The 13588-nt window shown below is 46.7% G+C and overlaps 1 protein-coding gene across 1 annotated transcript; it reads left to right on the top strand.

The window, feature by feature from the left end:
* The first annotated feature begins 12596 nt into the window (after positions 1-12596).
* Positions 12597-13239, top strand: LOC122697026 (60S ribosomal protein L17). Its single transcript, XM_043907353.1, has one exon. It carries the CDS (start codon positions 12635-12637, stop codon positions 13187-13189), a length of 555 nt encoding a protein of 184 aa, XP_043763288.1. The 5' UTR covers positions 12597-12634; the 3' UTR covers positions 13190-13239.
* Positions 13240-13588: the final 349 nt, after the last annotated feature.

The raw sequence follows: 13588 nt of genomic DNA, 5'->3' as shown, positions 1-13588 counted from the left end.
GATGATCTATTGCTTTCCTCCTATCGTCAGCATCTTTCAATGAGTGAGTAAGCCAGACTTTGAAGGGGGAAGGTGTCCCAAAGGGCAGCCTGAAAATGGAGGAGTGGGTGGGCAAGGAGGTGGAGACAGATTCTATCCATTTATCAAGTAAAGCAGGGGATGGAGACGGGTCATCAGCAGATTACTTGCATCTGAACCTACTGGCAGGATCCGGGGAGTTGTCTTCTCCCTGGAGGCACTGCCCAGGCCCAGGAGTTTTCTTTAGAGGGAGAAGAGACTCAGAACAGTCTACACCTTGGTCTCACCTCTTAAAGGGTGGAGAGAGCTTGGCATCTGGGAGAAGGGATCATCTAACTCTGGAGGCATCTGCAGTGATCCCGGGGAGGGAAATAGAGTTTTCGAGAAAGATCCAAGGGACCCTGAAAAGCTGGAAAAGGGAAGGGGAGGAGAGAACTGAACCCGAAGTTGTCAAATGGCTCATAGACCTGGAGAAGGTCAGAAATAGAATATACCTGACATATTACCTACTGTAGTCCTGTCATCTTACCAATGAGGAAACTGGGGCCTGGAGAGAGAAAATAACTTGCCCAAGACTCCTCATGTGTTCCAGCCAGTCTCCCAAATCTCAGCCTGGTTCTTTTCTGAACTACAGCTGTCTGCCTCATCACCAAGAACAAAACTGACTGGATCCATGTCCTGTTAACTAACGGCTCTGCTCTGCACTTTCTTTTGCTCCAGAAAGTGAACTGAGTGGTGAATTTTTATTAAAACATGAGTCTAATACGTGGTCCTACTAGAATATCAGCCCCAAAGACAGAGATGTTATCTGCTTTACTTCCCACTGTGTCCCCAGACTTAGAACAGTGTCTAACAGTGACCACGCTTACAAAACAGATAAATAAGAACCTACTGTCTAGTGCAGGGAACTCTACTCGACACTTTGTAATGGCCTATATGGGAAAAGAATCTAAAAAAGTGGATGTATAGACACATGTATATGGTTCACTTTGTTGTACACTTGAGGCTAACACAATATTGTACATCAACTATACTCCGAGAAAATTTTTGAAAAGAACAGTGTCTGGCATGTTATAGGAACTGTCTTAACAATCCCACTCTGAAATTGCAGTCTATTGGGGATGATATTCTAGGTACAAAGAGCCCCAGATGGTGGACTTTTCAGGCTTTGGTTGGGGGGAGCTATGTGATATTTTTTTTTTTCCCCTGAACACCTGCCCCATTGGCCCTTTGGGAGACAGTTCTATCCTTCATTCCCCCTCCCTCAATATTCCCATCTTAGAATTTCTCCTACTGGATTTGCTCTATTACAGAGTCTCTCCCCTCTCTTTCACTTCCTTCTTCAAAACCTCTTGTGGAACTTCATGCAGGAGGTTGGGACGACAGCACATAAGACCCTCCCTCCCTCCCGGCCCCAGCTGGGAAGATGTCAGTTCCAAGCTCCAAGCCCACATTCTCTTAACTCTCACTAGGCCTCTCCTCCTGGGTGGTTGTTGTAGGTGGAATTGTGCTCCCTAAAAAGATATACTGGGGATATCCATGAGTGTGATCTTATTCAGAAATAAGGTCTCTGCAGATGTGATTGATGCTAGTCCCTAAATCCAATGACTGGTATCCTTATAGAGGGAAATTTGGACGCAGACGTAGAGAGGATGCCATATGGGGAACCTAGTAGCCATGCTTGGCCACCTGCTTTGATGGAGATGAGTCCACATTTGTAGGGGCAAAGGATACTGAGAATTTCCCATAGAGCATCTGGGAGCCAACTGGGATTGGTCTGCAGTCTCTCCAAAGGAATGGACCAGCAGATTCCCAGAGACTGATGGCAGATGAAATGGCAGCTGGAGGGTGCCACACGCACATCAGGGAACAATGTCAGGTGAGGAAACCCAGCAGTGAGCTAGCAGGGGGGTGTCTTTAAAGAACCCATGAAGGTCCCCTTGTGAGGAGGAGGCAGCTGAGCCCTAGGAGACCTCCACTAGAGTGTAAGACAGTACCAGGCAAGTCACACCTTTCCTGCTCCCCTCATCCCCAGACTTTGCTGGGGCAGAGTGGCCTGGTGATCGGGGAAGGAAGTGGGGCTCTCATGGGAAAAGAGACTAGAAGCAAGTGAAACAGGTCCATCCCCTTCTCACAGCAGGGGGCTGGCCACCTTGGGTGGGCACCTATGAGGAGCCTTCCAGTTTGTATGAATGTGCCGCTATGGAAAGATGTAAACTCCACTTTAAAAAGACTTTATCATGGAAAAATGTAAACGTATTCTCAAGTGGAGAGAATTCTGTAATGGACTCCTATGGTCCATTGCTCAGCTTCAGCTGTTCTCAGCACATGCCCAGTCTTGTTTCATCTGCACTCCCGCCCCCTTTTTTCCCCCTTAATGGACTGGACATTTTAATTACCAAATGAGACACCTTTTGTTACATAAGCAAAATGAGAACTTTTCACTGCCTAAGAGTTGTTTCTGCAGGGAGATCAAATGAGTCAATCCACAGGAAATCAGTCCTGAATATTCATTGGAAGGATTGAGGCTGAAGCTGAAGCTTCAATACTTTGGCCACCTGATGCAAAGAACTGACTCATTGGAAAAGACCCTGATTCTGGGAAAGATTGAAGGCAGGAAGAGAAGGGAATGACAGGATGAGATGGTTGGATGGTATCAATGACTTGATAGACATGAGTTTCAGCGAGCTCTGGGAGATGGTCATGGACAGGGAAGCCTGGCGTGCTGCAGTTCATGGGGTCACAAAGAGTTGGACATAACTGAGTGACTGAAATGAACTGAAGAGTTGTTTGGTACTGTTTGGGCTTGGGATTGACATCTCCCCTGTCTGTGCTGTAATTATTGCAAGGTCATGATCCCTGTCCTTCTGACCTCATGTAAGATGCTGAACCATGGAGGACTTCTGGGAATGATCACTGGGTGGATGGGAGATGGTGATGATGACGATGAGGATTAGCAGGATCAGAAAGTAAGTGGATGGTAGGACTTCCCTGGTGGTCCATGGCCAAGACTCCGAGCTCCCAATGCAGGGGTCCTGGGTTCCATCCCTGGTCAGGGAACTAGATCCCACGTGCCCCAACTAAAAGATTCCACACGTTGCAACTAAAAGAACATGAGTGCTGCAACTAAGACCCAGTACAGCCAAGTAAATAAAATAAATATTAAAGAAAAAAAAGAAAATAGAGGGCATGCATGTGGTTGGAGTATGGGTGACATGCAATTAGCATGTAGTGGCATGTGGTGATATGTGGGTGGACTGTGTGACATGGGTGTTACGGTGTGGTTGGCCTGTGCGCAGTACCTAGGTGGGAAATTGGGTGATGTGCGGTTGGCACGTAGCCAGGGAGTGAGGTGTGGGTGTTGGCTGGTTCACTCTGGGCTCAGAGCATGTAATGATTTATCTGATTTGCCCTCCCTTGTGCCTCCCCTCCCGGCGGCTGACTGCATCTCATACATACCAAGGTTCTTATCACATCAAGAATTCATAATCATCCCAAAATATTCAATGGGGATATGAAATATTTACACACAAGGCGCCAGACGATGAAATGAATTGAGCCCATCCCCAGACCCCAGCAGAAAACCTCTCTCCTGCAGGGACAGCAAAGGGGCTGAGAAATGGGGGTGTCTCCATGGGTCTCATCCCGCCTCCCAGTGCTCTGGGGCCCCCAGGGCACATACTATGAGTCCTTGTTTGATGGGGCAGGAGCAGATCTCCAGACTCTTCCTTGCTGTCTGTGTAGGCACCCCTCCCTGACTCCCCCTAGGAAGGCAAGGGCCTTGTCCTATATACTAGGAGCCCAAATCTTGAAAATGGAAGCAATCACAGAATTCATTCATTCTTCTTTCCACCAGATGCAGTAGGAAATCTTACTTATCTGTTTGCTTAACTCCACTAACAGGGAGCTCATTACCCTTATTTAATAACGTGTGGTTAGAAAGCTCTTGTATTGAAATGCCTGCCAATTCCACTTGCCAGCTCTCTTCAGCCTAACGACCCTTCAGCTGCCTCTGAAGGTCACCTTGTTCATCAGCCTGCAGTCTGGATCCTCAGTGTCTTGAGGCCCCTAGCCCTGCCAGCCACCCAGGGGTACCCCGGAGCACAGATGGGCCCCCAAGCAGCCATAATGGCCTCGTCTGTTTAATTAGCATGTGATTAGCCTAATGCATATTTTAACATCACATCAGAACTGCTCATCAATCACCTGCATCTGGGGACAGACAGACAGACAGTCAACCTGCAGAGCCAGGAGGAAGAAGGTCTTCTGAGCGACTTTTCAGGGACACAGCATCCCCAGGGGGTTACAGGGCAGCCTGGAGGGCTGTGTGGTGTTAAAAGGCTCAAAGTCCTTCTCTCCAGTTTCCAGGGCAGGAAGCTGATGCCCAGGCCTCAGTTTCCCCAGTTGCAGCTCTACCTCCACCTGGGCCAGCAGAATCGACTATGGCTTTCTGCTCGTAATGTTGATTCCTCAAGGACACTGTCTCCCCCATCAGGCTGGAAATCCTCTCAGGACGAGAACCCTGTCTTCTCTCTTCTTGCCTGTCTTCTCACTCCATCTGGAATTCCCAGACAAGAACTAGGATCTGGAACAGAAAGTGCCCAGGACTGGGACTCAATGAACACATGTGTTGTGCTGCCCAAGTCGTGTCTTCTCTCACAATCTGTCTTCTGGCAGAGTCTGTTTTCACCATGATGGAGACGAGAGAACAGAGGCTTGCAAGGCAGATCTGTGTTACCTTTCAGCCCTGCCAGAGGCTAGCTGGGTGACCTCAGGAAAATGTCTTAACCTCTCTGAGCCTCCGTTTCCTCAAATGCAAATGAACTGTAATAATACCTACCTTATAGGGTTGGTGGGAGAATTAAATGAGTGAACCCAGTGCCAGCACTTACAGATACTTAGCACACAATGCCTTCTTCGCTTTCCCCCCTCTCTATCCCTCTTCTCTTCCAGCTCAGACTGAATTCACGGCTCCCTCTGTGGACTGATGACTTTGCTGGTGGCGAGGTGATGCAGCAGATCTCTGGGGGACAAAAGAAGATTTAATGTCAGTACTGGGTGGAGCCCTGAGTGCGGAGAGCTGGGGTTTGTGCTGAGCGGGGTGTAGTCCTGGGTGTATGAGGCAGGGCGTTCCTGATTGACACATCTTCGATGAGGATAAACCAGAATGTGACACTGTTACTGTCAGACCCTGAGCAGCAGAACACGCAGGAGCCTAAATATTTCATGGTCAAATTCATCAATAATGGAGACAGAGACTAAATTACATAACTGTCACCTTTCTGTTAAATAATATTTTCTGCGGGGGGCTGGGAGGGGCAGTGGAGGCCTTTATTACAAGTCATGAATGATTTAGGCCAGGAAATAAAAGGGATCAGGAAGAGAGGAAGGGAGAGGGATTTTCTAGGATCACTCAACTCACCATCGGGGATGGCTGGAGGGAATTGAAAAGCGTGAGGGTTTGGGGGGAGAGGGTGCTGGACGTACCTACGGGAAGGCTTTGCGGGCTGAGGCATGACTTCCATAGCAGGACAGGGTGATTAGCATGCTAACCTCAGTCTCACTGTCAAACTGTCCCTCTTATATGGAGAGGACAGACAGAAGCTCAGACAACAAAAAATCAGAAATTTGGAGCAAATAGAGAGGTACCCAGAGTGCAGGAGCTTGTCTCTCCCATCAGAACAAGGATTCCTGAGCGCAGCAACTGCGTCTCCCCAGGAAACTGGGGGCTCCCAAGTCCAGGGCCGATGCCTTCCTCATCAGAGAGGTCCCCAGGACAAGAACACTCCCTGTCCAACGGGCAGCGCTGTGCGGCTCCAACAGGCTCCCCGATGGCATGGGCGTGATGTGACATCTGCCCTGATGTCAGAGCAGCAGTTCCTGGGGGGCAGGCCTCTGTGCCCCCCAGTCAGAGTGGGGCCCTGTAGGCAGGATCTATGTCTGTTCCATCAGACTGGAGTCTTCCTGAGGTCTTGGTCTTTGCCTTTTCCACTGGACTTGGGAGCCCCTGAGGGCAGAGGCTGTGTCTCTCCTCTCAGACTGGATGCTTCCTGATGGGGGTGCCTGACTCCTTTTCCCACACCTTCTTTCTTTGCTGGGTGGAGGAGGGAAGGGCTGAGTCCCAGCTGCCTCGGGGTGTCCTGGGGCCTCGGTAGCAGCAGGAGAGCCCTCCCCTCCCCTCCCTCCCCTCCCGGGGAGCGAGCCCCAGTGGGCATGTGTGCAAACTCACCCCGCACTGTCGGCCCGCCGTGGGAAGGGCGAGGGCTGGGAGCGCGGTGCCCGCTAAGTGTATAATTACACACTACTTGGGGTAATTTTCCTCTTCCTCAAGAAGCGCACGTTGGCCCTGATTTTCCTATCTGCAGATTGTAAGCTCGTAATTAGCAGCAAATTACCCACACAAGTGACAAATTTTTGTGCTTTCAAGTAAACAGACAAAATACCCACGGTTCATAAATTGCCTCTCGGTGCAATAGGCACCTGGCTCCAGGGATGCCTGGCCTGCCCACACGTGGTGGGGAAAGGGGGCCGAGAGCTGGCATGGGGCGGAGGCTGCAGTCATGGGATCAAGGAGGGACTGGCTCGCCTTCAGAGTCAATCCTCCCTGCTCCCTGGCTGGCGCCACCAGGTTGGAATCCTAGGTCTGGGTCAGGTTCGCGATGGCTGTCAGATGTGGATCACTAGGGCGGCATTACTGGATGAGAACTAGGTCCTCAAACCCTCTTCTGTTACCCAGGCGCTCATTATAAACCAGTCTTGTGTCTTTGCTCAGCCAGTATCCCCTCTTTGGGTACCACACACCAGCAGGGTGCTGCTTCTTACTTGCCTTTTTTCATTTTTTGGTTGCACCCCGTGGCATGTGGAATCCTTGTTCACTGACCAGGGATTGTGCCCCCTGCATTGGAAGCATGGAGTCCTAACCATTGGACCTCCAGAGAAGTCCCTCTTACTTATTTGCCTTTAAACAGGAGTTCTTAAGCTTTTCTGGACCATGGATCCCTTGGAGACAGGGCATTTAAGGAGGTAATTAAGGTTGAATGAGGTCTGGGACTTCCCTGGTGGTCCAGTGGCTAAGACTCTGAGCTCCTAATACAGGGGGCCCGGCTTTGACCCCTGGTCAGGGAACTAGATCCCACTATGCCTCAACTAAATATCCTGCATCAAAGCTGCTAAAAGATCCCACATGCTGCAACTAAGACCCAGTCAAATAAATAAATAGATACATTTTTAAAAAGGTTACGTGAGGTCATAAGGGTGAGGCCCTAATCTGATAGAACTGGTGTCCTAATAAGCGGGGGAAGAGACACCAGGTCTCTCTCTTTTTCCCTCTTTCCCCAAGTGCACAGAGGGAAGCCCATGGGAGGCTACACTGAGAAGGCTGCTGTCTGCAAGCCAGGAAGAGAGGCCTCCTAACCAGAAACCAGCCCACTCACACCTTGATCCTAGACTTCAGCCTCCAGAATTGTGAGAAAATTAATTTCTGGTGTTTTAACCACCCGGTCTATGGAATTCTCCTAGGCAACCTGAGCAGATTAACACACCAGGTAACTCCTCTGAGCCTATTTCCTCATAGGTAAAATGGGGGTAACCACTGAGCCTCCCACACAGGATCGTAGGGGTTCCATGAGATCAGGTATGAAATTTGTATCACTGTCGCTTGCACATCGTAAGTTCTGGATGACTGTGCTGTTACAATATTTTAGGATTTCAGTGAATTACTCTCTTTACCCTTCCTCTTCATGTTCATTCATGTCCTTTCCCATCACGTTCCCAGATTTGATGAATGCTCATTTAATAAGATTTGATTTCCTGTGCTCCCCAGTCTTTTTTTTTTTTTTTTAATTTGGCCTTGCCAGGTCTTAGCTGCAGCACACAGGATCTTCACTGTGGCATGCGGGATTTAGCTGGCCCTCAGTAGTGAGAGCGTGGAGTCTTAACCACTGGACCACCAGGGAAGCCCCTCCCCAATACTCTTGAACTCCCCACTACCATCCCCAGACTGCAGTGCCGCTACCCTCCTGCAAAGGAGATGCCTCACTGTGGAGGCAAATAGGATCTGGAGTCACATACTCTTATCACTCTCTCTGATCTCAGGGTCTTCACCTTTAAAACAGGGTTAATAACACTTACCTCATCAAACTGAAAAAAGGTAATATATGTAAGATGCTTGGCCCAAGCATTTGTTACCCGTGGCCACAAGGTAACAATAGCTGTCATCCGTGTTATTGTCCGTTGTTATCTGTTACTGTGGTGACTCCCAATGAAACACACCTCCAGGAATCATGGCCTGTGTACTCCCCTCCCGCACTGATTCTGGGCTGGCCAGAGATGTGCTTAATCAATAGAATATGGTAGAACTGATTTGGGTCAATTCCCGGCCTAAACCTTAAGAAGGCCTGATGGCCGTGGTGTGCTGGAGCTGGCTTGTACCTGCTTGCAAGGGCTTATGGTTAAATTTTCAGGAATTTTATGAACTGATTGACATCAAGTTGGTAGCCTGAAATTAATCTTGATGGAAATATTTGCCCTATAGAAATTGGTAATCCTATATACAAATTAGAGGCCTTCCTTCTTTTCTTCTTTCCCCTTCCCCTCTTCCTCCCTCCTTCCCCCTCCTCCTTCCTGCCCTCTCTCCATCCTCCCTGCCCCCTCCCCCCACTTCCTTGTCTCTTTTTTTTTTTTCCTCCTGCAGGGTCAGTTGCCAGCACCCAACTACTTGACAGTTTCCACTTTTGAACTTTCGTGAACCTAAACCACCACATAAGAAGTTCAGCCAGTAGATAAAGAATCCGCCTGCAATGCAGGAGACACAGGAGATGCAGGTTCAATATCTGGGTTGGGAAGATCCCCTGGAGGATGAAATGGCAACCCACTCCAGTATTCTTGCCTGAAAAATCCCTTGGACAGAGGAGCCTGGTGGGCTACAGTCCATAAGGGTCGATAAGAGTCGAACTCTACTGAGTGACTAAGCACGCACACCTTTCAGGAAAGACCATCACTTGGAAAAGCCCCACAGTGAGAAAGAGCCCCTGGGATTACATTGAGGAAAACCAAGGAACTTGGATAAATGACCTGGTCGAGCCACTCCAACCACCCCGCAGCCTTCTGAGCCCTGCTCAGACCCGTGAGTGAAGAGGCCATGGACTGTCCAGCCCCAGGAGAGATCATCACATACATCGGAGATGAGCTGTCCTGATGTAACCTGTCTGAATTCCTGACCCACAGAGCTGTGAGCATTTGAAAGATGTGCTGTGTTAAGCCATTAAATCTCAGGACTTCAGGATGCATCAATAGATAGAAGCGCTGTCCACCCTGAGGCAAAGGGCCAGACACTCTCTTCGTTGTGTGCCTTTCATCCCCTTCTGCATTTCCTGGATCCCAGGAAGCTCAAAGGACAGGTGCCCAGCTTGCCACACCCGAATACGGGAAGCCTTACTGGCCCCTGAGCCACCCTGATCGTCCAGGGATCCTAGGGGGGCATCCTGACTCACACTCTCCCCCACCCCATATGAAGAGATGTTGGGGGAGGGACTCTGCTGGGCAGTCTGATGTGGAGCTGAAATAGGAATGGGGCCCTTCCCTCCCCTGTTGACATTTGAAAAGGACAAAATCAGGAGGAAGGTAAATGTTACCTTTCTCTTCTCCCGGGGACCAGGGAAGAGAGAGGCTGACCCAGGGTTCGCATTGTTTCAAGCTTGCTGAGGACGCTGGAGTGCTGGGTGTGAGGTCACTGCGGGCTGAGGGGGGGTCACTGCTGGTGCACCCGACAACCTGCCCTGGAGGTGACTCGGGACTGGTGTGGGCTCCTTCCAGCACCCCTGAGGCTGGGTAAATCCAGTGATCCCATCCAGGGGTGAGTCCACTGGTCTGCAGTGTTCCCAAATTCTTGATAGCTACTAATTTGGTGGATTTGGAATTGGAATCCTGAGAATCCTTGGAAATTCCTGAAATCATGCTGTATTTTCTACTTTCTATAATACTATATTTGTGTGTTTTTTAAAAGTGAATGACCATAAATAATAAATGATGAATCATTTTTTCTGTAATGGGGTTGTGTTAAAAGTTTCAGAGGTCTTTTATTAAAAACAGAAAAATGAAAAACAACGTTGAACTTCCCTGGTGGTCCAGTGGTTAAGACTCTACACTCCGCATACAGAGTGAAGTAAGTCAGACAAAGAAGGAGAAATATCATACGGTCCCTTATATGTGTAATCTAAAAAGAAATGACACAGGTGAACTCACTCACAAAACAGAAAGAGACTCACAGGCTTAGAAAGCGAAGTTATGGTTGCCAGGGGAAAGGGATAGTTAGGGAGTTTGGGATGGTCATGTACACACTGCTATATTTAAAATGGATAGCCTACAAGGACCTACTGTATAGAACAGGGAACTCTGTTCAATGTTATGTGGCAGCCTTGATGGGAAGGGAGTCTAGGGGAGAATGGATACATGTATATCTGTGGTTGAGTCCCCTGCTGTTCACCGGAAACTACTGCAACATTGTTAATTGGCTATATTCCAAAACAAAATTAAAAGTTAAAAAAAAAAAAAAAAAGACTCCACACTCCCACTGCAGGGGGCTCAGGTTTGATCCCTGGTCCTGGAAGACCGTGCATGCCATGTAGCACAGCCAAAAATATAAAATAAACACATGGTTCATTGTTACTGTAACACTGTTAACTGCCCACCTTGTTTTATTGTGCTTTGCTTTGTTGGTTTGTCCTGTTCACAAATACTGATTTTTTTTTTTTTTTACAAATTGAAGGAAGATCTGTGGTAAACTTGTGTTGAGCAAGCCTATCAGTGATGTTTTTACAACAGCATTTGTTCACTTCATTTCTCTTTGTCACATTTTGGCAATTCTTGCAGTATTTCAAGCTTTTTCATCATTATTTTACTTGTTATGGGGATCTGTGATCAGTGATCTTTTGATGTTACTAAGATGAAGGCTCAGAAGATGTTGCCATTTTTTTTAGCAATAAAGTATTTTAAATTAAGGCATATACATTGCTTTTAGACATTTGATATTTATTGCACATTTAATAGACTAGGCATAGTGTGAACATTACTTTCATATGCATTGGGGAAACCAAATAATTTGTGACTTGCTTTATTGCAATATTTGCTTAATTGCAGTGATTTGGAACCAAACCTGCAATATCTCCAAGGTATGCCTATACTCTGAATCAACATATTTTGACAAGACTATGTATTTCAATAACATGTAAATTTGCTGCCTCCTAATGTAGATATTTGAAAGAGAAAACATTAAAATAAAAGAGCATTAACACAAAATTAATGACTACAGTCATTAAAAATGGAAAGATACAGGTATATAATATTTAAAAAAATTTACTCTTAAAATTTTTTAGGGACTTCACCAGAGGTCCAGTGGTTGAAACTTCACCCTCAGATGCAAGGGGTGTGGGTTTGATTCCTGGTTGCGGAGCTAAGATCCCACATGCCTTGTGGCCAAAAAACCAAAACATAAAACAGAAACAATACTGTAACAAATTTCATACTCTTTACAAATGAATAAATAAAAATAAAAAATTTTAAACCCACAAAGCATCACTTGACCTGATCTTCATTTTGTAACAAAAATTCCAGACAAAGGAAAAAATAGAAACTTTTGTGTTGACATTGTTGGAATTGTCAAGCAAATGTCCAAAATTGCCTTCAATTTGAGGGTTAGGACTCACATTGCTTCATCTAAGCTCATTTTTTGTTTAACAACAAAAATGCTTTGTCTGCCTTCCCTTATTTTCTTTTTGTCGCTGAAATTGATATTGCCTTTGCTCATACAGATTTTAGATCAGCTTCTGATTTGGGGTCTGGGAATTCTGCAACATTCTTATTTTCTTCTCTTTGCATTTCTCCCATGGCGAATATTCAAGCACTGGAAAATGTCAGTGATCGTGACTGGGTAGTACTTGAAGAATGTAACATTCAGATGCCAGCAAAGTTAACAGGACTACACGTACCAAATTGCCAATTTAAGGGCTTATTTTGCTTCCAAAGCTTATTTCTTGGAATATCACTCAGAGGATTTGTATAAGATATACTATGCATATAAACTTATTAATATTTATTTTATTTGTAAGAATGACTCACCATTGGCACCAGACAGGGCTCCCAACATACACTGATATAATAGCCACAGCTACAAGCAAGACTGACAGCTTAGACAGTAAAATTCCTACCTATGAGCTCTTGACCCAGTTCCCAGAGACACTGACCTTAACCTTCCAACTCCATGTATCAGGGTTTTCAGCTCTGGCTTTCAACTTGACATCATCAGTTGATCCCTTCAAAGCAGTCACATCTCTATGTTGATTATGAAGCTTTAACTCTCACAACAGAATTACAGTACTTTCTTTCAGTTTTATTGACTGACTTTTCTTGAGAGTTGGAATTTGAGAATTTCTAGAAATGCAGGGAAGACACTGTTGTATTGTAACACTAGGTCTACAGCATGGCTTGAGGGACATGGGCTTTATCCAAGAAGCCTGAACTCTTGACATGCCTGCCTTTGGATGGGATTTTGTTGCCCAAAAGCTCATTAAAGAGAGAGCTGGGCTTTTTTCCGGTAAGCGGCCTGAGCTGACCCTTAAAAATGGTGCGCTATTCACTCGACCCAGAAAACCCCACAAAATCATGCAAATCAAGAGGTTCAAATCTTCGTGTTCACTTTAAGAACACTCGTGAGACTGCCCAGGCCATAAAGGGTATGCATATCCGAAAAGCCACCAAGTATCTGAAGGATGTCACTTTAAAGAAGCAATGTGTGCCATTCCGTCGTTACAATGGTGGAGTTGGTAGGTGTGCACAGGCCAAACAGTGGGGCTGGACACAGGGTCGGTGGCCCAAAAAGAGTGCTGAATTTTTACTACACATGCTCAAAAATGCAGAGAGTAATGCTGAACTTAAGGGCTTAGATGTAGATTCTCTGGTCATTGAGCACATCCAAGTGAACAAAGCCCCCAAGATGAGGCGCAGGACTTACAGAGCTCACGGTCGGATCAACCCCTACATGAGCTCTCCCTGCCACATTGAGATGATCCTTACTGAAAAAGAACAGATTGTTCCTAAACCAGAAGAGGAGGTTGCACAGAAGAAAAAGATATCCCAGAAGAAACTGAAGAAACAAAAACTTATGGCCCGGGAATAAATGCCGCAGAAAATAAATGCAAATAAAAGTAAAAAAAAAAAAAAAAAAAAGAGAGAGAGCTGGACTCTCAGTAGAAGGAAATCCCCACCTCGCTGGCTCCCCAGTTCTCTGCCTCCCCTGCTGAACTCTTCTCACAGGGCAAGTTCCCCCCAGAGACCTGTTTTTAGCTCTTGTCTTCATCTTCACTCTCATTTGGGGCACCCCATCTATGGTATTGGTTTTAATGCACTGATGAAACCCAGATTCACGTCTCCAACTCAGACCTCTCACTCTTTTACCTAAAGGTCTATTTGTAAGATTTTTGCTTTCTAGCCTCATGTGTCCAGACTTCGCTACTTCATTTATTTATTTTGGCTGTTCTGGGTCTTCATTGCTTTGCCCCGGCTTTCTCTAGATATG

The sequence above is a fragment of the Cervus elaphus genome, chromosome 7 (assembly GCF_910594005.1).
Source record: "Cervus elaphus chromosome 7, mCerEla1.1, whole genome shotgun sequence".
NCBI classification, from domain to species: domain Eukaryota; kingdom Metazoa; phylum Chordata; class Mammalia; order Artiodactyla; family Cervidae; genus Cervus; species Cervus elaphus.
Note: the sequence above shows the minus strand (reverse complement) of the source record. Positions and strands in the feature narration are given on the sequence as shown.